Source organism: Protopterus annectens, chromosome 17.part0 (genome assembly GCF_019279795.1).
Source record: "Protopterus annectens isolate FY-2018-M chromosome 17.part0, PAN1.0, whole genome shotgun sequence".
Taxonomy (NCBI): Eukaryota; Metazoa; Chordata; order Ceratodontiformes; family Protopteridae; genus Protopterus; species Protopterus annectens.
Window position 1 is genome coordinate 607,238,199 of NC_056751.1, and position 25,891 is coordinate 607,264,089.

The window sequence follows — 25,891 nt, forward strand, 5'->3', positions numbered from 1 at the left end:
GGTATGAGACTGACACATGCAAATTGTCATGAAAAGAGGAAAGCAACCAACTGGCATGCATTAAAAGGAAAACCGGAAGATGTGGAAGAGAAGAGTAGTATAAATCCAGGTAGTAAAGCTATATCAATATCTAGTCTACGTGTTTTGGTTGGTGAAACTATTAGGCCAAAAGAGGCAAAGAAAATCAAGATAACATTATTAGAACGTAATTACAGGAGTATGACCCTTGCGAAAATAACCAAGATAGCAAGAATACATTGGATATAGAATCACAACAGGAATGCTAATACTATGAAAAACAGCACTGGAAACAATACATAAGAGAATCTAGGAATTAGGCAAGAAATTTCAAACCTACACCCACATCTGTTATGGAGGCACCTTATCCAGCATGATAGATTTTTACTAGAAACAAATTTGGTTTGACAAATTAACAGTCAGTTTTTTAATGGCATACATATTTATAGGAGAAATTTTTCATTTTTTCAGATTTCATATTGAGAAAACTTTCTTAGAGAAATTGAGGTCCTTGAGTATTGGATTATATTAAAAGTGAATTAAAATATTCATTGATGCAGGCTCTCATTTTGGCTTTGGATTATATATATATCATGTTACAGTAGAATTTGACAAAGGTTTGTATGTAAATTTTATTTTACAATATACATGAGTAGCAATTATGGGGTCTATATTAGAACACCGAACATTTGAAATGTCGGGTGTTCTAATATCGACCCATTTTCAGTGAATGCTGAAAATATCGAAGTAACAGGAAACCAAATTCTTTCCTAGGGAAAGAATTTGGTTGTTCATTTCTGTTGCTTCGGTATTTTCAGAGCTCTGGTGGAAAGTTACGGGTCGAGTTCAGGTAAGTGTGCAATTGTGTGGACGTGTGGGTTAGGGCGGATTAGGTGAGTTAGGGTTAGGGTGTGGGTGAGGTGACTGTGCGATAGTGACGGACCTTAGGGTTAGGGTTTGGGTTAAGGTAAGTGGATAGTTAGTGGTGTTTGTATAGTTTAATGTAGGGTTAGGTGTTAGAGTTTAGGTGTATGTGTGTGGATTGCTGTTTGTTTGGTGTGCTTGTGTTGTGTGTATGTGTTTTGGAACAGCAAATTTTTTCCCTAGGAAAAAATTTGCTGTTCCGAATGTTCGATGGGTTTTTTTCGAATGCTAGTGTTCGATATTAGAATACTGGATATTTCAAATGTTCGGTGTTCTAATATAGACACGCAATTATGTACAGTATGTTTGTAACAAATTACAAACATTATAACATACACTATTTAAACTGGTAATACAAACAGCAGCATAGGTGAGTCAGCTAGGTTTGTTATATGAGAACCATTGCCTTAGAAGTACTAAAAAAAGATGGAAGTATGTAACCTGGGTCTTTGATGCGTTTACACTTATGCTCATCCATGACGGAAGATTTTAGCTGTGAGCAGAAAGATTTAAGGTCTACTTTTAATTTATAGTATTACTAATTTTACTAGTCTCATGAATTACCTCAGATTCTGCTGCAAGTTTGGAGTGGATTGTTATCACTTTTGTGAATATCATTCAGTGATTCAACTAGACAGATGTTAAGTGGGGCCAATATCAGTGGGTCACTGACATCCAAAAAGATTCAAATGAATGTGTGTGTGTGTGTGTGTGTGTGTGTGTGTGTGTGTGTGTGTGTGTGTGTGTGTGTGTGTGTGTGTGTGTGTCTATATATATATATATATATATATATATATATATATATATATATATATATATATATATATATATGGGTGTAGGTGTGGGTGTATGTGTGTGTGTTTGTGTACAATCATATGCGTGCATGCAATGATTTCCCTACAAGTGGTTGATGTGAGTTTAATCATTGCTTACGTCTCCCCATCCACAATTCTCCAGTGTTACCTTTCTCAGATTGTAAACCATTCAGTGACATAGCCTTAAAGATTACAGGCAGTGTGTAGTCTCTTTGTCCATTAAGGGTGTTTCTCCTTTGCCTATAGACGTATGACTGAAGACTAACTGTGATATTTGGCAATATGTTGCTGTTACCAGGTTCAGCTCATCACAAGAAAAAAAATGCCTGATATAGTATCCACTTCTAACACTACTCATCTTGAAACAAAGATTGTATTATATAAAGCTGGTACAGACCCCTGAATGGAACTACAATATATGGTTCTCTTAAGTATTTTTGTATAAGTATTTCTATAGCACATGACATCTTATATGATAACATCAAACAAAAGGTTTTGAAAGCTATTGCTTTGTGCTTAACATGAGAAATTAAATTTGTTGACGGATTGATTAATGATGTGCTTTCTGTTTTGCTTTCAGTGGTTTGGGTCATTTTGATAAGATACCAGCAGGTCAAAGAGTCTGATGGACACTGTGTTCTCAATACCATCGCCCTCATTGCTGGAGTATTGTGTGCTCTTGGGATGTCAATTGTTGGTAACTTCCAGGTGAGCTTAATTCAAACTTGCCAGTATCGCTGGCAATGGAAGCCTGAAGTGTTTTTCACTTTTCATTTTTAATTTGAATTCTAAAGTTTAGTTTAAACTGAAAAGTTTCAAGTTTAGGATTTCAGATCAGAATCATAAACTGGATTTAATCTAATTCATTCTTTCTAATAGCACAGTAGCAGGCTTAAGAAGCCAATAAAATTTATCCTTTTACTGACCAGCTTAGTCCCACTAGGTTAGTAGGGAGAGACATGAGGTGGTATTTACATCACTAGGGAAATTTGGCCAGGGCATCAGGGAGCTTCCTGCTTTTTTCAATAGGTGCTGGGGCATCTTTTACATCCACCTGAACTACCACCAACTGAAGCAGATGGGACCTTGGTATAATCTTTCATCTAAAGGACAGTACACTCAGGAATTCAGCAGCACTCTTTTACTGCACTGCAGTGTCAGCAATCAATCTACCTCTTGTGAGAAAAGAACTCACTGCCTTCTGTACCACAGGCAAGTGTGCTACCTGTTGCTCCACTGACGCTACTACTAAAGTTTGAAATCTAAAAGTAATTCATAACTTTGAATCTGTAAGCTCAAAAATGCAAGACTAGTCTATGTTTTTCAACATTCTGCTTGATTTATAATTTATCAAAATTATTACACAAATAGCAAATGTTGTGCTGTTACAAGATGTGAAGTTTTCATTTTAGGTTTTATATCATAATGTTTATCTATCTATCTATCTATCTATCTATCTATCTATCTATCTGTCTGTCTGTCTGTCTATCTATCTATCTATCTATCTATCTATCTATCTATCTATCTGTCTACCGGGAAAGTCTGAATGGGCTAAATACCCTTTTTCAGTGAAGGCCAAGGGAGAAAACCTCCAACATTCACATACATAGGCAATATACAGTATATTTTCTTTTTCCACATTGTATATACTTTTTTCATTTTGGTTACATATACATTTTTGCACACCTAATTAGGTGTAACAGATGATGAATGCTAACCTTGTATCATATGATTTGTGACAGTAGGAAGAGGAGAAAGTAAAAGTTACTTGTGCGTTTGTATAAGGTTGTAACAGACAGAAATGGGAAGAAAAACAAGTGAAGACAAAGACTGACATTTGGGTTGAAATTAGTATTTGGTGGTAAGATGAGGAAGAATGAAGATTAAGTAGGAGAAGGCAGTTAAGGGGTATAACCAGTTAAATTAGTAAGTAGCGGTACGATGAGGGAGAATAAGGATTAAGTAGGAGTAGGTAGTTAAGGGCTATAACCAGTTAAATTAGTAACTCATGATACGATGAGGGAGGATGAGAACTGAGTAGGGATACGTAGTTAAGGGATACAACCAGTTAAATTAGTAAGTTGTGGTATAATGATGGAGAATGAAGATTAAGTAGGAGTAGGTAGTTAAGGGCTATAACCAGTTAAATTAGTAAGTCATGATACGATGAGGGAGAATGAGAACTAAGTAGGGATACGTAGTTAAGGGATACAACCAGTTAAATTAGTAAATTGTGGTACGATGAGGGAGAATGAGGATTAAGTAGTTAGTTAAGAACTATAATCAGTTAAATGTTTGCAGTAGTAGTTGTTTTGTGAGATTTTCACCAAGGAACAGTGCAGCTGCACTGTGTAATGATTGCACAGAATTTTTGGACAGCAAAAATGCTCACCTTGAAATGTAGTAAGTCTATGTTTAGTAGCTCTGTGTAGCTATGACCTCATTTCTGATATATAATACTTTGAGTCGTCTCCAGTGGATTTGTTTACCTTTTGCATTTCATAACTAGGTTGGAACAATAGATCATTCTTGTGTTTTTTGGAGTGGAGAGCTAGGGTGGTACCTGATACTATTTAAAACATTAAGCATGGAATTAAAAATGGAGCTGGATAATTGTATCATCTCAAGCAACACCTTTCATGCACTAGAGGCTTGCTATCCAGTTAGCATGACACTGTCCAAGGTCTATGTAATGTACCCCACTTCCTCTCCAGAGTGTGTGTGTGTGTGTGTGTGTGTGTGTGTGTGTGTGTGTGTGTGTGTGTGTGTGTGTGTGTGTGTGTGTGTGTGTGTGTGTGTGTGTGTGTGTGTGTGTGTGTGTCTGTGTCTGTATCTGTGTATGTATATATAAAGGAAGGGTGGCCTAATGGTTAAGGTGTTTGCCTTACAAACACAAGGTGCAAGGTTTGAGCCTCACAAGGGATAATTGGCTAGGCTTAAAATGGCTCACAATGGCAGTTAGCTTAGTACTAACCAATGAACATATATATATGTGTGTGTGTATATATATATATATATGTGTGTGTGTGTGTATATATATTTTTTTTTTCTTTTTTTTCTCTCTCTCTACAGTAATTATAAACTTGTGTCCTAATTGTTTTTGTAAGTTCTACTGAGTGTTGAGTTTAGGGTGTTTTAAGTTATTTTTTTGAATGTAGTGTTAGTTTTGTACTGTACCATGCTGGAGCATGTACCTTTACTTGAACCACTGCTGATGTTCTTTGTGTTTCACTGTTGCAGTCATCACACTTGGGTTATCTGCCTGCAGGTAGCCGTCAGTCATAGCCTGAATACCAGAGTTTTGGGATTTCTGCGTCAGATGCTGTCGCCTCTTCAGTGACGTCAGGATGTCAGGGGTATAAAACATGCAGCCAATGCCATTACATCAGCTTTTCTTGCCGTGCAGGAGCCCAGAGCAGAAGCAGTTTGCAAGTGCCAGTTGGCCGCTACCTGAAATTTTCGTTTTTCATGTTTCAAACCTGAAGTCTTCTAAAGCGAAGTACCCTGTTAGGGATCCTTTTTTCTTGCTCTAACCGATGTCAGAAAATGTTAACAATTGTCTTGCCTGTGGAAAGCAAATACCTCACAGAGATTTTCATTCTTACTGCATCACCTGTTTAGGCCCAGACCACGACGTTCCTCGCTGTTAGTTTTGTGCCTTGTTCAACGCCCAAACTATTCATCATCGGGCTATCTTTTTGGCTAAATTCTTTTGCTCTTGTTCTCTGTATTCTGAAATGGCTTTGTTAAGTCATCCAACTACCGATCTTCTGAAAAAAACGTAAGGATAAAGGCAGAGACAGACCGCATAAGTCCAAAACTGATGACGATGCTTCCGTTAAGCTAGTCATCAGTCCACTGGTACTCAGCGAGGTGCTTTCGCAGCCCCTGATACCCACTTCTACAGATTTGCAGGCCTCTACTGAGACACATTCGGAGTCCAGTATGCCGCAAGATGCTTCTTCGACTATGGAACCTGTGGATGTCTCTACCTTGGATGGGTCTGGAACCGCTGTGTAGGCATCAGCATCTGAGGGTGTATTCAGGCCTTCCGATGTTTGTATTAAACCGACTACTTCATTTTTGACTAAAACAACAGAATTTCTCAGGCCCAGAGTTCGCATTACGCCTAGGAAACCGACGTCCAAAGCACATTCTGAAGCTCCCAAGCCTCAGAAACAAATGCTTAGAATGGCTGAAGACCTTATTACTTTAATTAGAAGAAGCCAGCCTTCCCCCTCTAAAAGACAAAGAATTAATGTGCCTTCTGATTCTATGGACCATGAGTCCGATGACTCTGAACCGTCTGATTACCAGGACATACCCTTATCCATCTATGAGGATTCTGATGCTGAGTATTCCATTCCCTCTACCTCCCCTCCAGATGACTTTTCTTTCAGTGAAATCTTACATACCCTAAGAGAGCATTTCCTCTGGGAATGCCAGGATTACCCACAGTCAAAAAAAGAGACTCAGGGAATTTTTAGACTTGCCTCAGCACAGGCCTCTAGCTATACCCCCTGTCCTGGATGTTGTAGATGATGTCTTCATGGAATCAAGACTTAACCCTCATACTTTACCTCCAGCTCCTAGAAAGCCTGACAGGTACTAGAGAGTACCTGATTCTCACACATTTATCTTTAAAAATCCTACTGCGGATCCAGAGACCATTTCCCAGGGAACTAAAGGTATTAAGGCTACTACAGCCAAAAACCCTACCCCTTCAGACAGGGATTTTAGGGCTTTAGACAGATGGGGTAAGAAGGTATATACCTCTGCAACTCTTGCCATCAGGGCTTTAAATTGCCAATTTCACATGTTGAAGTACGAGCAGCATATTATGGAACTAATTAAACAGAAAAAATGTTGTTGATTCCTGATTGTGCAGAAAATAAAGATTTACAAGAGTTAATGCATTCTGCAAATCAAGTTAGTAAACATAATTTACAATGTGGTTTTGATGCCTTAGAAGCATCTTGTAGGGCTGCTGTCACTGGGTCTGTTCTGAGGAGGCATACTTGGCTGAAGAAACAAATCTTGCCAGACCATGTCAAAAGCAAAACTACTAAATGCTCCATTAAATCAAGATTGTTTGTTTGGCACTAAGGCAGAAGAAGTTCTTAAAAGGATGGAGGAAAAAGCTAAATCTATGCAGCTGTTATAGATTTCTTACAGGTACAGCCACCTAGATTCAGTAGGCATTGGCCTTCAAAAAACTGGTCCTTTCCTGTCCCTCCCAGGCCTTCTCAGTCCAAACCCAGGGGCAACAGACCACAAAGACTTCAGTCTCAGGGTATGCACAGATCTAAACAATGGAGTGCTCCCACCTCAAAAACAGGGAGTGGTAAGCCACCCTCTTATGGAAAAAGTTCACAATGACTTGTCCTTCATCCTTCCCAGCCATGCCCAAGTACTTGCACCCCTAGGAGGAAAACTTGCCCTGCATGCAAAAAACTGGGCATACATTATCCAGGATCACTGGGTCTTAAACATTGTATCCCAGGGATACAGATTCTACTTCCACTCACTGCCAACCCCAAGTGGATTGCCAGACCTTCCCCCAAATCAGTGGGCAGAGGCCCAAAAGCAAGCACTTTCTCTTCTCAGCATCAGGGCTATTCAACCTGTTCCAACAGAGCAAAGGGGACAGGGTTTCTACTCCAGACTGTTTCTGGTTCCCAGAAAAGAAAACTCTTGGCACCCTATCCTGGATCTGTCAATTCTCAACACCTTCCTGGTGGTACCAAAGATCAAAATGCTTACACTCCAACAGCTGCTGCCTGTGCTAGCCAAGGACTCCTGGCTGGTCACCCTAGACTTAAAAGAAGCTTATCTGCACATCCCCATTAGAGAATCTTGCAGGACATATCTACATTTCAGGGCAGGCTCTATGCACTGTCAGTTCTCTGCACTTCCCTTTGGCTTATCTAAGTGCCTGGCAGGCAGAGAAACATTCAAATATACCCATACTTGGATGATTGCCTGATTCAGGCAGACAGTCAAGAATTGCTACTTCAGCACCTGACATTTGTAAAGAGACTCCTATCTTCTCTGGGTTACACCATCAACGAAAATAAATCGCATCTGGTACTCAGCCAAGATATTGTATTCCTGGGAGCAAGCTTGAACACAACTTCCCAGATGGCATTCCTCACTCCAGAAAAGCAGGTTTATTTGACAAATTACTTCAAACTGTTGGCCACCCAAACCCAGCTATCTGCAACAAAAATACTACAAGCCCCAGGGTTCATGGCCTCATGCATTCTCCTAATTCCATATGCAAGACTGCATATGAGGAAATTTCAATGGTACTTAAAATGTCTCTGGTGTTAACATTCTTAGGACCTGGAAACAGTGATTCCGATCATTCATTGCCTAAGGACAGAGCTTCTTTGGTGGGCAGAGGCCTGCAACCACAACAAGGGGCTCCCTTTCACTCAACCCCCCGCTCCTCAAACCCTGACAACAGACACATCAGACTATGCATGGGGGGCTCACATGGCAGGCAAATGCATTCAAGGCAAATGGAGCTCAGGACAAATGCACCTGCATATCAATCAAAAAGAAATGTTAGCTGTACAGAATGCCCTGACAGCCTTCAAATACCTTATCCTTCCAGGACAACTCTTGATAAAGACAGGCAACACCACAGTCATGCGGTACATAAACAAGCAGAGAGGAACTCATTCCTACCCTCTCTGCAGGTTAGCAATGGCTCTGTGGAACACAGCCTTGAGCAACCAATTACACCTACAAGCTCAATTCCTTCCAGGCAAACAGAATTCACTGGCAGACAACTTAAGCAGAAATCTAATGGACCCGCACAAGTGGAAACTGGAACCCAGTTCATTCAAGCTTCTAATCCACAGGTAGGGGACACCAGAGGTGGACCTCTTTGCTTCCCCCCAGAACCATCAATTGAGCAAATTTTGCACCAGAACTCCCCACAGCCAAGCATGGAAAGTGGATGCCCTATCCTTTACAATGGAAAACCTCTCAATCTCTGCCTTTCCCCCTCTGCCCCTCCTCTCGAAAATACTACTCTAGATCAAACAGGACAAGCCAAGGACAATCCTTATTGCAGCAGACTGGCCACGCCAGCACTGGTACCCACCTTTATGCAGTCTGACAACAGTGCCACCCTGGCACCTGCATCAGACCGCCTCTCTGCTGTCCCAGCAGGAGGGCCAGATTTTGCATCCTCAGCTGCAAACCCTGAACCTAGCAGCCTGGCATATTCCCTGAATACATCATCAGCAACCCTCAGCAAACAGGTGCTGGATGTCATCTTTGAGGCCAAGAGGCCTAGTACTAGGAAATACTATTCAGAAAAGTGGAAAATATACTGTTCTTGGAGCCAATCTCAGGGAAAGGACACAGCTGTGCCCACTTTACCTCAAATCCTAGATTATCTAGCAGAACTGCTCCACAAAGGTCTATCCTTCTCATCCATTAAGATTCATGCCTCTGCCATCTCAGCTCATTACAATACTGAGCCTCCCCTCTTCTCTCACCCTCTGGTTAAACAGTTCCTGAGAGGAGCTAACAATTTAAGACCCCCCCCCCCCCAGGAGAGCTCCCACTCCTGCCTGGGACCTTAACTTTGTACTAGAGAAGCTCACGCTTCCCCCTTTCAAGCTTGCCACTACAGCAGAGTTAAAATTCCTCTCTTGGAAAACAGCCTTACTTCTATCCATCACTTCAGCAAGAAGAGTGTCTGGGTTATAGGCCCTTATGGCTGTAGAACCCTTCATTATCTTCCATACGGACAGGGTTTCCCTCAGGACTAACCCATCACTTATGCCCAAGGTGGTATCCAGTGTGGCTTTAAATCAATCCATCCATTTAACAACCTTTTTTCCTAATCCTCAGAATAAAGGGGAAAGGATCCTGCACTCCTTGGACATGCACAGACAGCTTAGGTTCTACCTTGACAGGACTAAACTGTTCAGAAAATCTGACCAGCTGCTAGTCAGCTTTGCTACAGGGACAGAGGGTAAGACCATTTCAAAGCAAACCATCTCCAAATGGATAGCACACTGTATCCATTACTGCTACAAGCACCATGGAAAACCTACCCCACAGGGGATCAGAACCCATTCCACTAGGGCTACTTCAACCTCTACAGCATTTCTTAGGGGAGTCCCTACCAGGGACATCCTGGAAGCTGCAACCTGGAGTTCTGTACACATCTTCACCAAGCATTACCACTTACCTATCTTTTCTAATTCCAGAGCTGGATTTGCCACAGCAGTCTTACAGGGCCTGCTAGCCAGCCCTAATACTTCTTGACTGCATCCACCCTTCCTCAGCTTTGGGAATCAACCCAAGTGTGATGACTGCAACAGTGAAACACGAAGAACATAGTACAGTTGTGTACACTTACCATAAATGTAGATGTTTGAGTGTATTCATTTTTGCAGTCCAAGTTACCCTCCCTCCAGCCCCCTGACTTTTCTATACTTCTACCTATCCTCTTTTTTGGCCATATCTTATGGCAATGGTATTTACTTTTTACTGGAGGTGTTCCACACCATGTAATTGCTTCTTATTTTGGAGGCTCCTGACATCTGGGGCAAGAAAAACTGATGTAATGGTGTTGGCTGCATGTTTTATACCCCTGATGACCTGATGTCATGGAAGAGGCGGCAGCATCTGATGCAGAAATCCCAAGACTCTGGTATTTGGGCCGACTGAGGGGTACCTGCAGGCAGATAACCCAAGTGTGATGACTGCAACAGTGAATACACTCGAACATCTACAGTTATGGTAAGTGTACACAACTGTACCGTGCCTGTACTGGGTAAGGTGGAAGACATTATTTTGGGGACATCTGTCACTAGCACTGTGTTCAGGTAGCTGCTGTCCAACATTACCATTTCACAGTCTCTGTTGCTTCTGCATTTCCAAAAAATAAGTCACTTGGCTGTTCAGCAGGTAAGCATACTAACCTTTGATGCAAGAAATGTTAGAAGGCTTAGGGTTCTATCTTCATAGTGGTTTGGATTCATATTCCAGTGTTGACACAACAGTATAGGAGAAGAAGGGTGCTGCATTCCCAAGATGAGCTGCCTTTGTCTAGATGAGCTCTTTAGCCAATGTCCCATTCTCCTGAGTAACTAACCGATCTGATGTTGACATTCTCATTCTTCCTCACGAATGGGTCTAGGATCCGAATTCAGATCCGACTCGTCTGCTTACACAAGATTTCAGATCCAATTCTCAAGCTCCTCATTCTACCCATAGTGCTCTACTGTGTTCTCCAACTCCTCAGATCTCATTTGCTACCATAGCCACAAAACAGAAGATCCAATTGTTCAAGCATAAGAGTGTCTTTTGACAATATTTCTCTGTAATTCTGGTGTTATTTTCTTCTTACTTTTAAATTAAGTTTCAATATTTGTTCATCCCTCAGCTGTTCACAGACATTAGGACTTTCCTTTTTTTCTGCTTCCCTTCTTTCTTACTTTCTCTTATACCACTTGTGGTGCTTGACTGGTACTCTGTTTTCTATCTTCTCGTATCTGAAAAAAATTTACTCTAGTTATTGCCTTAACCTTTGGGTTAAGTTTAGTGTTGTTGAAACCCTATTTCCCTTCCAGGGTTTACTGCCTTCTTCCTGACTACTATGTCAGAGAAGCCCATGTCAGGAAAAACCTACTGGTTTTAAGAAGTGCACTTCTTGTGGGCATAAGATTCCTAATTCTGAGGCTCCCAAGACGTGTGTGTACTGTCTAGGAGTGGCCCACCTTGATTCCCCATGCACCACTTTTAATCCTAGGACCCTTTCCAACCATAGAAACAAGCTGATCCTGAAAGGATTGCTTTCAGCTGGGGCTCAATCCCTCTCAAAACCAACTTCAGTGGTCTCAGAACCAAGGAAAAGACACCATCCCATATCTCCAAAAACTTCCTTGGATCCATCTGAAAAGTTAAGAAAGGTGTCGGATCCAACTCTGTCAAATCTGAAGCCTGTCATACAGCCCTCAGATCCACAGCAATCCTGGCTCAACCCCTACTACCTGTTCTCCCCTACTGTCCACCTCATTCTTGGATCCCCAATTATTGGATCCCATGAGTAGAGGTCATATGCCAGAATTTGTACTGAAACTTGTGTCTCAGGCTTTACTCTCCCAGTTATTTCAAACACCAACAAAGCACTCTAGGCTGGCTTCCACAACTTCTTCTAGGTCTTCAAGGAGCTTGTTAGAGGCCGACATGGACAGGATGATGCGGAGATCCCTTAGGGCTCAAATCTAGATGGGGGTCTTGCCAGCTCTGTCCCCTCTTGGATCCATGAGCACACCTCCCCAACCAATACTGTCCCCTTCTCCAATCTGACCTGCGGTTTCAGAGTCCCAGGATCCAAGGTCTCTGAGAGGTTCTGTGTCAACTTTGAGGAACCTCCCTTCCTCGGCTCCAACCATACACCTGACCAGTCCTGCTTGGATACCGTCGGACCAGACCAGATCTTGGATCTGAGATGTCAGAACTGGATCTGATGAGATGAGTTCAGCTCCTGCTTTATTGAATCATTCCCTTTCCATTGGTGCCTTGGCCCTGGAGAGCTCTGGTCCAATTCTCTCTGGAGGGCTTGGATCCGGGGGTTTGCCCTAGCCTTCCTTCTTCAGCTGCTTCAGCTCTGAGGAAGAGGGAGAGGTTTCTCTGGGTCCATCAGCCTTTCAGATAGTAGAAAAGACTTTATTTTTGCATAAAGAGGTGTTCTCTCTAGTCTCAGATCCTGTCTGAGCTCTGAGCCTATCATTTCTGTTCCTCAGGGTTAGCTAGCTCAGGGATGCCTCCACACATGTTCCCCAGAGGGAGTCCTCCCTTATTCCGACACTTCTCCTGAGCACCCCATGGAAAAGGTACCTTGGAAGAGAATGTGCAAGAGGAGGCACATAGACTCTCCAATGGAGTGTCTCACAAAGGACACTGATTTTGATAAGTGTGAAGAATCCTCCTGATCACCACCTGATATTGTCTCCTTTGAGGAGATCCTGGAAATCCCCAAGCAGAAAGGTGGCTGGTCCTCCCAAAATCCTTCTCCTGAGGAATTGGTGTTCCTGGAGGCTTTTGGGGCTAGTTAATCTATGCCTTGGGTGACCCTCCAACAGATGAACTTACTGACCTGGTTTCCTGCCGGGCTTGGAAGGAACTGGACACTGTCTAGCCCATTCTCAAATGCCTGGATAAATTCTTAGTTCCCCCTTCAGATACACCTGACTGGAGCAAGGGAATCACAGTTGATGCCATAGTTGTGGCAGTCAACACTAAGATGGAGCTAGCAGAACAATGCTACTCTGTCAAACCACCAAACAGGGAGTCCAGGGTGATGGATAGGTTTGGAAAGCACATATACACCTCAGCCACATTTGCACTGAGGTTGTTAAATTACCTGGCACATTTTGCTTGCTTACAAAGGGAATTGATCAAGGAGCTTTCAAACTCTCTCTATCTCTCTCTCTCTCTCTCTCTCTCTCTCTCTGAGTCCATGTCTGCAGAGGATCTCAAGAAGGTTTCTCCTAAACTGGCTAGTCTTTTGTCCATTGCCAGTTCTTCATTGATACTAATTTCACATACACCTGAGGGTGCCTCATGAGCAGCAGATTCAAGCTTAGTCTTTAGCAGACATGCCTGGATGTGGCTATTGGACTTTGTGGAACCCTTTAAGTTGTCTTTTGATAATGCCTCCTTTGATGGTTTCTTCTTGTTTGAGCCATCAGTAAAAGGCATGCTTACACAGTGAGCAGGAGGAAAAAAACCCTGTCTGCTGTTACAAGTTCTCTACCCCTCAATGTACATTCTTCAGGAACCAGTGAGGTGGTAAGAAAGTGTGGTTCTGGAAATCTCAAGGACCTTTTCAGGACTTGCACGAGGATACTTCCTCCAGAAGCAGAGGTGGGGACCTCACCCCAGAGGCAGAGGGAGTCTGCAAAACCAGTTCTTCAGAAATTCCTTCTATGGTAGGCCCTATCAGTGTTCCTGAAGCATTGCCTGACTGTCTATCTCTGGAGGCAGTCAGGGGTCATCTTTCCTTGCACCTGGAAGCCTGGACAGTTATCAGAAAAAATGCATGGGTGCCAAGAATCATATCCAGATGTTACTATATACTCTTTTTCCTAACATCTCCTGTCCAAAGGAAGTAACTCCCCAATGTTCCACCCAGCCAGAAGGAATACACTGGTCAGGAAATTCAGAAACTGCTACAAAAAAAGAGTCAATCAAGAGGTCCCACCCAAACACATAGGATTTGGAACTTACTCCTGCTTCTTTTTAGTGCCAAAGAAAACAGGGGACCTGAGACCAATTCTGGATCTAAGCAATTTGCAAATGTCATCTCTGGGCAGGCCATTCTTTCTTCCTTCCCCAACCACCATAGTGACCATGGACGCTTCCCAGCTTGGGGGGCATTTCATGGAAAAGATGGTCCAAGGCATGTGGTCTCCCTTGGAGACCAAGTTGCATATCAGTGTATTAGAGATGAGAGCAGTCCTTCTAATGTTGCAAGCCTTTCAGAACTTTCTTCCTCTAGGGACTATTGCTGTTCACAAAGACAACATGTCAGTAGTCTGGTACATCAACAAACAAGAAGGAACACATTCCTGCCCACTGTGTGGAGAGGCCATGAGGGTCTGGGAATGGATGATCTCTTCAGACTGCTTTCTCATTGCAGCACACATGCCAGGGAAAACCAATGGACTGGCAGACAGACTCAGCAGGTCCATTCTGATACCTCACAAGTGGTCCCTCAATCAAACAGTAGCAAATATGATCTTCAGCTGCTGGGACCAACCTTGGTGCAACCTATTTGCTTCTCCCATCAACAACAAGTGCAGCAAGAACTTTGTTCTGATCCCGCCTCTAGGGGAGTCACTGAGGGATGTTCTGATTCACAATTGGCCCCAGGCTCTCCTTTATGCCTATCCTCCTCTTCCTCTGATTCCGAAGTTCCTACAGAAAGCAAGCAGACTGAAGAGCTCAGTCATCGTCATTGCCCCTTTCTGGACTCATCAGGTATGAGTCCCCTTCCTCTGGTCTGACTTGAAATATCCTCCATGGATACTAGAACCCACTCAGCCTCCCTATCTCACCCATCAGGATTTCAACATCCCAATCTCCATGCCATCAAGCTGACCACATGGTTTCTTCACTTCCAGTAATAGTCAGATGCTTCCCAAGTTCCTGACATTGTCTTGGCCTCGCAGAAGGCCTCCACTAAGAAAGTCTACAGAAGCAAATGGAAAATGTTTTCTATTTGGGCTTCCAAGCAGAATATTGACCTTTTCTCAGCACCTACTTTGGCCATCCTGCTTTTTCTCACTACTTTTTTAAGGAAGGGCATAGTTTTCTACTATTAAACTTCAAATGGCTGCCATTTCCAACTTCCATACAGGAAATGAATCTCTCTCTCTTTCTGATATCTTCCAGGTTATGTAAAGCCTTCATGAAGGGAGTTTTCCTCCTCAGAGCTCCAATAAAGGATCCCTCTCCTCCTTGGGATCTGACAATACTTCTTCAGTGATTAACTCAGAAACCTTTTGAACCATCAGATTAATGCAATATTAAGTTTCTTCCTTGGAAAACGATCTTTTTAGTTGCTGTCACTTCAGCTAAAAGAATCTCTTAGCACCAAGCCTTTTCATTATCCTCTATAAGGACAGGGTGCCCCTATGGACCAATCCGTTCTTTCTGCCTAAAGTGGCAATGGAGACTAACATTAACCAGTCCATACGGTTAGCAGTTTTCTTTCCCAGCTTTGCTAATAAGGGCAAATATATGCTTCACCTTCTTGATGTTCACAGACAATTATGTTTTTACCTTCACAGAACAAAACAGTACAGGAAGTCTGATCAGCTGTTTGTATCCTTTTCCACTAACCACTTGGGTCATGCAGTTTCCAAAATTACTCTGGCCAAATGTATTACTGATTGCATTTCTTTGATCTATTCTAAAAAAGGTCCTCCTAGAGCTCATTCCACTAGATGCATTGCTACTTCATCTGCCTTCTCCTCAAGAAACTCCATTGACGACATTTGTGGTGCAGCTACTTGGTCAAAGACTCGTACTTTTGTTACACATTACAAATTAGACATTGTCTCCAGAAGTAGAGCTTCCTTTAGTTCGACAATGCTCTGGCATGTCCTTCTATAGGGCCTCCCAAGAGTTATGTAGCTGGGTGCCCATTCGTGAGGAAGAATGAAAAGGACAACATCAGATTTCTAAGTTATGTACTTACCATAACTTGGCATCTGTGTTGTCCATTTCTATTCGTCCTCACCTTCCCTCCCAGCCATCCCCCAGCCCTGTCACTCCTTGAACCATCTCTCAGATGACATTGGAACCTTTAAGTTCCTGGTTTGAGCCTCCTGCCCTTTTCTCTTGTCTGTCATATTTCTTTATTAGATGAGCAATTAGGCAGTAAACTTGATCTGAGGAGTTAGAGAACAGAGTAGAGCATTATTATATAGGGAGGAGCTCAAGTATTTGATCCTAAGTCTTGTGTAAGTGGCCGAGTCGGATCTGAGGATCAGATCCTAGACCCATTTGTGAGGAAGAATGAAAGTGGAAAACACAGATGCCAAGTTGTGGTAAGTACATAACTTTACAAACTTCTAATTCAAATTGATGTTGAGGGCCCTGTGTTACATGTCTGAGGATATGTAAGAGTTACTACTGATTTAATAAACTTAAAAATCTCAAGTAAATTCTTATCCACATTTCAAAAATTCTAAAAGTGCTAACACAAATATGTTTCATGTACTGTTCTATCCCCCAACCCAGAAGTGTGAAAAAAAAAGCAAAAAAGGAAGGCATTATATATAAACATTCTTCCCTCATTGAGGCTGGGGGGTAAAAATACCAATCACAGATTTTACCATGTTTTTTCCATTATATCATCATTAGTCACTGTTTTACCTCCTCTGTTCATTACTTACTAACAGTTCTATATTCTGATATACGTAATAGAAGTGAGAAAAAAGAGAGATAAATATAGCACAGCTATCCCACAATAAATTGCTAACAAAGCTCCATCCTAGAAATTTATGCAACATCACTTATAAAACCTATAGAAGGTTATAGGAATACCAAACTTGAAGGAAATCAAACCTTATCCCATATATCACCAAATGTCTAACCAATCTAGTTTTCTCCAAAATGATTCATTTTGTCCCCATGTATTTATTTGTTAAATTATTACACCGTTGTACACCATTATAAAATGATAGTGCATCCCTCTTCCCTTGATGGGAACTTGTGTCTGTTGTACAGGACTATGGATTGAACATTTTGTAACACAAGTATATAGGGCAAAATATATTAATGTATAAAATGACAACTTCTTTTGGATAAAATGTATTGCTTGAAATGTCATGTACATCGCTGATGATCAAATTACTGCATTATGTCTGAACTAACATCTGTTCCTTAATGAGCCTTTGGCATAGCTTAAAAGAGCCCTGTGGACAGTCTACTTAGTTTACAAATAGACAAACTATAGAATGAAACCTATAAGTCTAATTTTGTGATGTCAGGGCTGTAGTGGGAGTGTACAAAACTAAAGTGGTCACTTGCTCAGGACACTGATCTGAAATATTAAGAGAACCAAAGAGGTCACTGGGTTAGGACCCTAATCTTCTCTAAGTCTTCCTTCCATGAAATTATATATCATGTAGTAGTCCTAAGGTTTTATCCCACAGTGTTAGTCATGAGTGCATGCACAACTAATTGTTCAGCTGCCTAGGACACTGGCCTGTCGCATTCCCAAAACCAAGGAGGTCACTTTCCCTTAGCTATAACCCTAATCTATTCCAAGTTCTTTTCTGTCATGGATGGGACTCTAAAATGATGTACTGACATCTCTATGGCTCCTGTACTGTAAGCATATGTCTCCCATCCAGACACAGATGCCAGCTATACTTTGGAGTATCACCTTTCTGTGTACCACATAGCTAGAAAGCCTGTTAGATCAACAGGGAGAATTAAACAACCAGATTCTGAGTGTCATGCCACTTAAGAAATGAGTACCCTAAGCAACATAGTGTTGCATAATAAGTTATAATTTTAAGCTAATAACTAGGAGCGAGTCTGACGTCTACATTGGCGAATGAGAGCAGGACAAATATATTCTCTACTTCTTTGTTTGATTTATTTCTTTAAAGAGATATAAACATATTTTATTGCCATTCTCAGCCTGCTGTGATCATAAGTAATTATTGTCCCTAGTATTCCGAACAGTAATACGTACCTTATCCCTTGATGTACACATATGTTATTGCCATTCTCAGCTTGCTGTGATTATCCTAAGTACTTCTGTTCCATGTATTCTGAACAGTATTACATATGTTATCCTTTGATATACACATATTTTATTTGATATACACATATTTTATTGCCATTCCCAGACTGCTGTGATTATCGTAAGTACCTCTGTTCCTAGTATTCTGAACAGTAGTATGGACTTTATCCATTGATGGGTGCCATATTAAGATGGCATGTATCAAGAATTAGTATATTTTCTGTTGTACAAATGTTTGCTTTTACTTACTTTACCATTTATCCAATGAATGAGCATCCTGACAATGATTTTCCAGTGCAGACATGTTAGTTGTGCATCTGTAATATTTCATATCATTTTATTATGCACAGTACTTTCACAAACACAAGTAGTGAGATTGTTTGAAGTCCATGTTCTGTGCGTGGTCACATGCTGTAAGTTGCCCATATCTGAAGATTGCAGCAAATGGCTGCCTACAGACACAATCTGGATTTTCACTTTTTTTTCTGTTTTCAGTACCAGCTTGCCGTGACTATTTAGTTTGAACATTTTGAGTATTGGTAATACATTACTACCTTCACAAACTTTGTTTACTGATGCCTTTGTCTTTTTGGGTGGCTGTCTGATGGATTAGTGCTTTGTACTTCTGCTGAGTTTCAGCTGGCCGAGTGTGCATTACTCAGGCCGTCCGTCTGATTCTATGTCACATCTGTGTATTCTTGAGGGGAATTATACTGACTTAGTGTCTGTTGAGAGTGCTTGCTCATTATATGAACTCAAGTCCATGTTTTTCTGCATTTTTTGGCAATGTGCTGGTGGCATTAACCTTTGGAGGACATAGTACTTTGTAAAACTCAGACGTCTGTGGAATTTGCTTAACAAAGTATGTAACATACAAGGATATGCTGTATGTTGTTTTAGCAAGTTTCCTGGTATTTGGCTAAATCTATTCCTTTACTGGTATGCTGAGATGTAACTTTATTACTTTCATGTGTTTGGTCCCCTGGATTGATGGACAGTACAGATGTATCTGGTTATTTCACAACAGCCTTTTGGCTGTGTAGGGTTGGTTTTGTTTTGAGAGCAGTTCTCTTGTTGTTACAGATGAAGGGATTCTGTCCTTTCACTATTGACAATTTGAACTGTATTATCTTGGTAAAGGCATGGAGAGGTGTTTTATTTAAGTTAGCAGAGTACTATTTGAGCTTTATTTTGCATGTTATATATGTACTCACTGTCTACAACTTGTATGTATAACTGAATTTTACAGTTTTTTTGCTTTGCACGGTATAATCATTACTTTGGTAACACTTCACTGTCTGGTATTTTAAATATTTTTCAGCTGCATTTCATTTAATTTTGTAATTGTGCTTTAGAAATAGGCACTGAAACAAACATATATTTATACTTCTACAATATAGCATATTTATACTTCCCCCATAGTAAAAGTGCTTCATGTAATATCTGTGGGATGTTGAAGAGCAATATAGTATTATATGCTGGTAATAAAACTTAAAATGAGAAAAACAATTTCCTTTTCTGTGGTATAAATCTACCATACTTTCCTTGGAGTATGTACTGTATCCTCAGTAATTGAGTCTGCATGGACTCTTTCAACTACAGCAACATTTTGTATATCTGTGCTTCAGTCTAAATTAGGCCAACATGCACATAAGCATTATGAAAGAAAAATAGTAAATACTAAAAGGCGTGGTAGTGTCTGAAAGCTAAAATAAAAGTGCTGTGCATGCAACTTAATGATATTTATACAGTCTTAACATATGGAGAATGTCTAATCCACTTCTAAATGTAATATTCAATGCTGTAGATATTTTCTTTTGTTTAGTGGAAAAAGTGAATGAGCAGAAAGTTTAGGAAGTTACCTTGTGAATTAACAGCTGTATTAGCAGTGTATCCATAACTTTAACTTTGTTAATAACACAAGTTATATCCAGGCTGGAATTTTCTAGTGGCTAATACTGCCACTGCGGGGAGTGAATATATTAGTGTAGGCAAACAGCTGTGAATGTCATGATAAAGAAATACAACTCCTACACACAACACTATGGAAGATGAAACAGCCAGTAAACTCTTTCTGACTTACAAAATAAGTAAGAGGTCTTGCTTGCCTTATCAGCTGCGTATCGCCATGTCTGCTTGACTGACCCAGTGCCTCCATTACCTGCACAAAGTTGACGCATTTGTTTCAACAATGCATGATGGGGTTTGCGCCACTGAAGAAGCTCACCGGCCAGTCACCTAGCACACTCTATGCTTATCTCCTTTTTCTGTCATGGGGTAAGCAACCCTTTCAGTCTGTGTCTCAAATCACTCATCAGCATGCTCAAACCAAAACTTGAACTGGGCCACCCTGCTTCCAGGATGACAGTTCTCTGACTCAATCATTCCCTGGTATAAGCTCACCAGCCTTATCTTACCACCAGGCGAGAATTTGGTGCTAGGGAATAGGGAAGTCAGTGTGTGTCAATTGAATAAGTCCCCATCCAGGGCCCTAGCCCCTGCTGCAGCTTACTGAAGCTTCAGTATATGCTGTATTTTCACAGGAAACATGCCTAAATCCATATATGTCTTCCCAGGCCAGTGCAGCACCAAAGGAAGCATGTGCTCAGCTGTCTCATTCTCCATGGCTGCAAAACCCAGTGCTCCCTCTAGGTGTCACCCAAGTAGTGAACCAGAGCTGCCTCCCTCCCTCCCTCCAGAATGGTTGAGCTGGTAATAGCTTTAGTCCCATGTCCTCCTAGACCTATCCCTGTCTACCATCCACACCTCCAGTCAAATACATCATCCTGGTAGATGCAGGGCTTCTCTCTGTGCAACAGGGGCAGGTTGATCTCCATTTTATTGCTGAAGGAGGGATCTTACTTCTAGGTGGCAACAAGTAATGAGTTTATGGCTCAGTATAGTTAACTATCTAGCTTTATTATAAAAACAGCATAAAATAAACATATGTTGACTGCGTGTCTGTTGAGGTAAATATTTTAAGCAAATATTTAGTCCATAAACTCCACAAAGTAACCACTGAGTTGGAACAACAACATAGAATACATACCATACAGCAACTTGAAGCAGCTACCAACTGTGATAAACTCAAATGAAATTGCTTTTCTTTCTTTAGATCAGGATTAGGATTTAGTCTGATGAGAAACAACAAAGGGAAAAAAAGTTTGCAAGTGCAAAACAGCACTTGCCCCCTTTATACACCAAAAGAATGAGGCCTTATGTTCCAGAACTTGCTGAAGTACAGACCATGACTGAGTCTGTGCAGTTGTACATAGGGTTTTGAGAAAGCAAATGTAATTGTTTTATACAATGATGTATTTACTCATAACAGTATAGTTTAGTTTCTGGAAAGAAATATCCCAGCATGGGTAAACATAGCACTACATACACTCTGGCAAGATTTATAATCATATAATTAATTTATTTTAAGTTATTTATTTCATTTAAATGTATTTTATTTAGTGCTTTTGTTATCTGGGAAAGTCCAACTGAATAGAAAACCATTTTCAATGAAGGCCTGGAGAAAAAAGTTCTATAAGTCATAGAAAGAAAGCATATAGTAATGAAGAAAAACAAATATTGAGCATATAGTAGCGAGAAAACTAAATCATTGACAAGATGCATATGAATAGTCAACATACAATCATAGTATAATCATGATGCAGGCAATACAATGATATGTAAGTTATTCAAGGGCTGATCAGGATGGGTGTTTAGACAAACTAGTAGGTACTAGACAGAGAGAGACAGAGAGAGAAAACGAGTCATATATGTGCTAGTAGAATGCAACTTTATTTTTAAGGGGGCATGGTGATTGGGAGGAGAGGGGGAGGCAAAAGAATGATATAAAAGTAATAGTCCTGGGAGGTGACTATGAGATTGTGGTTGGAAGGGGGCAAAGCGGTCAACACCTCAGGCAAACTGGGGTTAATCACTGCAGGCATGTGCAATAAGGAATGGAAGATGCATAACCAGTTTGTCTGTGGTCCTGTTCAATTTAAATGGAATTGGGAAACTGAAATGTGAAAATGTGCTGCTGCCCAAGATAGTCTAGTGAGGGCAGGGCAACAGAGGAGTGGATAGATTGCAATAACACACTCCAGTACTCAGGGGTGAGAAGCAAGACTTTGTTATACACTGTTTTACAGAATTTCTTATCTTTCTTATTATTCCAAAATGTTACATGCCTTCCTAAATGGTAATACAAGTAGCTGTGCACTGGATATGAGTAGTGATCTTCAGGGGGAAAAAGCATTCTGAGGCATGCCTTTTGTTAATGAGAAGGTTGCTGCAGTCTGCGACACCTTTTGCAACTGAGAAGGTAGTATATATGGGAGCTCCTTCTAACTGATAAGGGAATCCAGACTGGTTATAACTTCATGCTTTTTCATTTTGCAAATAGTAATACAAGTAGCTATGTGCTAGAGATGGGTGGTGATCTTCAGTGGGAAAAGAAGCCAGACTGAGTCATGCCTTTTGTCGCTGAGAAGGCTACAGCAGTCTGATAGATGCCTTTTGCAACTGAGAAGGCAGTATAAATCTGGATGCTTCCTCTAATAATAATATTGATAATTATAATACCCATTTGTTAGCCAGGTATGCACACAAAGTCCTTTTTCAGGGGTGACCTGAGAGCAGTGTCTGGTTAAGTGACTTGTGCAAGGTCATACAGTAGGCAGAGGGAATCAAACCCTGTACCACAGGAACTACAGCTCACAACTTTATCTTATGCACCAACAGGTGAGGAAATGCAGGCTGGCTATAACTCTGGCCACATTAGTGTAAGGCTGACCACAACATGTTGCAGGGAACAAAGTAATGTAATTTTAAATAAATTGTTTAAACATACTTTTTAAAATAACTTGAATACTTATTGAATAAGTTAAGCATTGTTTAAATAAATTATTTAAAAGTACTTCTTTTCATTGTTGGCATGTGGTATTGAAGTTTGGTGATGTATTGCAGTGAACTTGTAAACAAATTAGAAGTATCCTAACACAAAAATGCATATGCTTGACAAAACTGCATTATAGACAGATGATTTCTGGTATTCTGATAGTTTAATGGAGTGAGAGGTGATGCAGCGATAACACTGACTGATAATTTTCTATTTTCCTACTGGAAGATTTTTTGTGTGCTGCTGTGTTTCTGAACTTGTACTTGTGGTTTTATGGTAGCACATTCATATTTTGTGGAGAGTTTAAACTAATTTATTGTTTCCTACATCCAGCTGACTTCTTGGCATGTCTTCGAGTCAGATAACTCTATACTCCATAAGTGTTAAGAATAAGGAAATGTAACCGGATTGAGGACGTGTATTGTAAGCTGTGTGCTGAGTTTTATTCAAATCCTAGTACTCAAATACCTCAGATTAGGTTGTTATGTAAGGTTACCCTTAAAACCCAATGATACTTAGACTGTGGAATCCCTTAACAAGCTTCTTGCAATCACAGAGCAAAGCTTATATGTTTGAGAGACCCAAGTAGTAGTTTGTGTAGACATCAGGCATAAACAAACTTCTTCAGCCAGGGCACTCTAAAACTCCTGCCCCTTCAGGATTCAACCGTAATAACTCTAACCAGATTCCTGATGCCTTTAATAACTACTTTACTGAAGCAATTTGAACCCTAGCCCATACTTTACCACCTATTACCACTTCCCTATTAAGTACCACTAAGACTCCATTCCAACCTTTCAAATACAATCTGTACCTACATCCCTCATTTGCAACCTCCTTCAAAAACTAAAACCATGCACCCCTTCTGCTGACTGTCTTCCAGCTGAATACCTGCAAATTGCAGCGAAAGCCATTGCCTATCCCATCTCCATCCTTATAAATAGAACAATTTTAGAAAGCAAAATCCCTTCCATATGGAAAGTATCCCACATCATCCCTCTACATAAAGGTGGGTCATCTATTGAGCTCTCCAACTTTCGGCCTATTGCCTTACTTTCTACAATAGCTAAGGTAATGGAAAAATGCATCCACGGACAACTACTTGACCACCTTCTCCAAAATAATCTACTTGCCAACTGCCAACATGGCTTTAGGCCATTCCATAGCACAACTGCCCTGCTATCCTTCTCTGACTCCATAAACCAAAATCGTAACAATAACATTTTTCCTCTGCACTATTTATTGACCTTTCAAAAGCCTTTGATATGGTGAACCATAATATGCTTATAGACATACTAAAACACCAATCACTTGATCCACAAGCATTACAGTGGTTCAAATCCTATCTGGAAAACAGACAGCAAGCAGTACTTTGGGATAATATTCTTTCTACATGCCTCCCTGTGAACATTGGAGTACCCCAAGGCTCTATTTTAGGACCTCTACTCTTCTCATTGTTTATTAATGACCTACATACCAAAATTCCTCAGGCCACCTGCATACAATATGCAGATGACTCTACTTTAATTTGTTCAGCTAAGTCCATAACCTCTCTCCAGTCCCTCACCCAAACAGTATTTAACAGTGTTGAAAATTGGTTCATGCAACACTGCCTCCTCCTGAACCCCCAAAAAACAAAATTACTGCTCATTGCTCCTACTCATAAGTCACCTCGACTGCACTTCACAATAACCTCTAACAATGCAGCTAACCTATCCCCAGACACTACAACCCGTCTACTGGGAGTAGCAATTGATAACAACCTTAGCTATGATGACCACATTAATTCTACAATAAAGTCTGTCAACAAAAAACTAGGCACCCTTTACAGAATCAAACCCTTCCTTTCCCCTTCAGCCAGAATGACTATTGCCCAGACCCACCTTATCTCTACCCTGTCCTATGCTTCTGCAATATATATACCAATCTGTCTAAAAACAACCTCACCAAACTTTCCACCAGTTACAATAACATAGCCAGATTTGCCACCAGCACCCCCTTTAGAACTCACCACTGTCTCAACCTCAAACAACTCAGATGGCTAGAACTGCAGAACCAACTACTTTGTCAACAACTTATCACCCAAAAGATTCTTTACCACCCTAATAATACCCCTATCGTCACTAATCTGATTACACCCTACAAAAATCTTGCAACACTACGCTTAGCTAATAAGCTCCTAGTTTCCACTATTAAATCAAAAAACAAAGCTGGGGACTCACTTTTCACCAACACAGTAAGTAAAAATTGGAACCAGCTTCCTACTGAACTTTCCACCCTTGCCTCCACTCTTCTTTCTAAAAAACATCTTAAGTAATATCTTAAAACTCACTGGCTTTGTCCCTGCTCTAACCCTGACTGATATATCATTCCCCTTCTTGCTCTCTCTATACTTCTCTATTCTACTGTTCTATGTCGCCTATCTGTAATTAATAATTTCCTTCATAGTACTGGGAAAAAAATTATGTTTTTGCTCTCTATATTTGATCTTAGCTTAAACCTACTAAATGACTCTGTACAATTTTGTTCTGACCAATGTAGCCAATGTACTGTAATTCACTTGACTATTACTCTATATTGTATTCTTTGTCACTGCTGATGCTTGGAGCTTTTCTCCCCAGGCCTCTACTGAAAATGGACATATATCCAGTTAGACTAGCCTGGTCAACAAATGTAAAATAAAAAATAAAAAATAAATAATAGAGGTGAAGTCTTTCAGAAACTGGGTTTCAGATTTTTTTTGGACCACAACCTCATTGAAGGCAAATCACCAATTTTAGGATACTGGCATGGTCTATTCTTGCAGATGGCTCAAAAACTGAAAGCAGGTTGGGGCATGAGATGGGACATTCGTCATTCCTCTGACAACTATCCAAGAGTTCAGAGAGAGATGGTACACTGATAGCAGCTGGTGAGATTGTCGTTACCCCTGTTACT

General features: G+C 40.8%; 1 protein-coding gene across 2 annotated transcripts in view; it reads left to right on the top strand.

Annotated features, from left to right (window-relative positions):
* Positions 1-25,891, top strand: part of TMEM150B (transmembrane protein 150B) — a 489,913-nt gene that overhangs the window by 414,509 nt on the left and 49,513 nt on the right. For both annotated transcript variants that reach the window (XM_044059685.1, XM_044059686.1), the window contains exon 5: positions 2,338-2,465. In XM_044059685.1, coding sequence (XP_043915620.1) covers positions 2,338-2,465 — 128 coding nt within the window. The remainder of the gene's footprint in view (positions 1-2,337; positions 2,466-25,891) is intronic.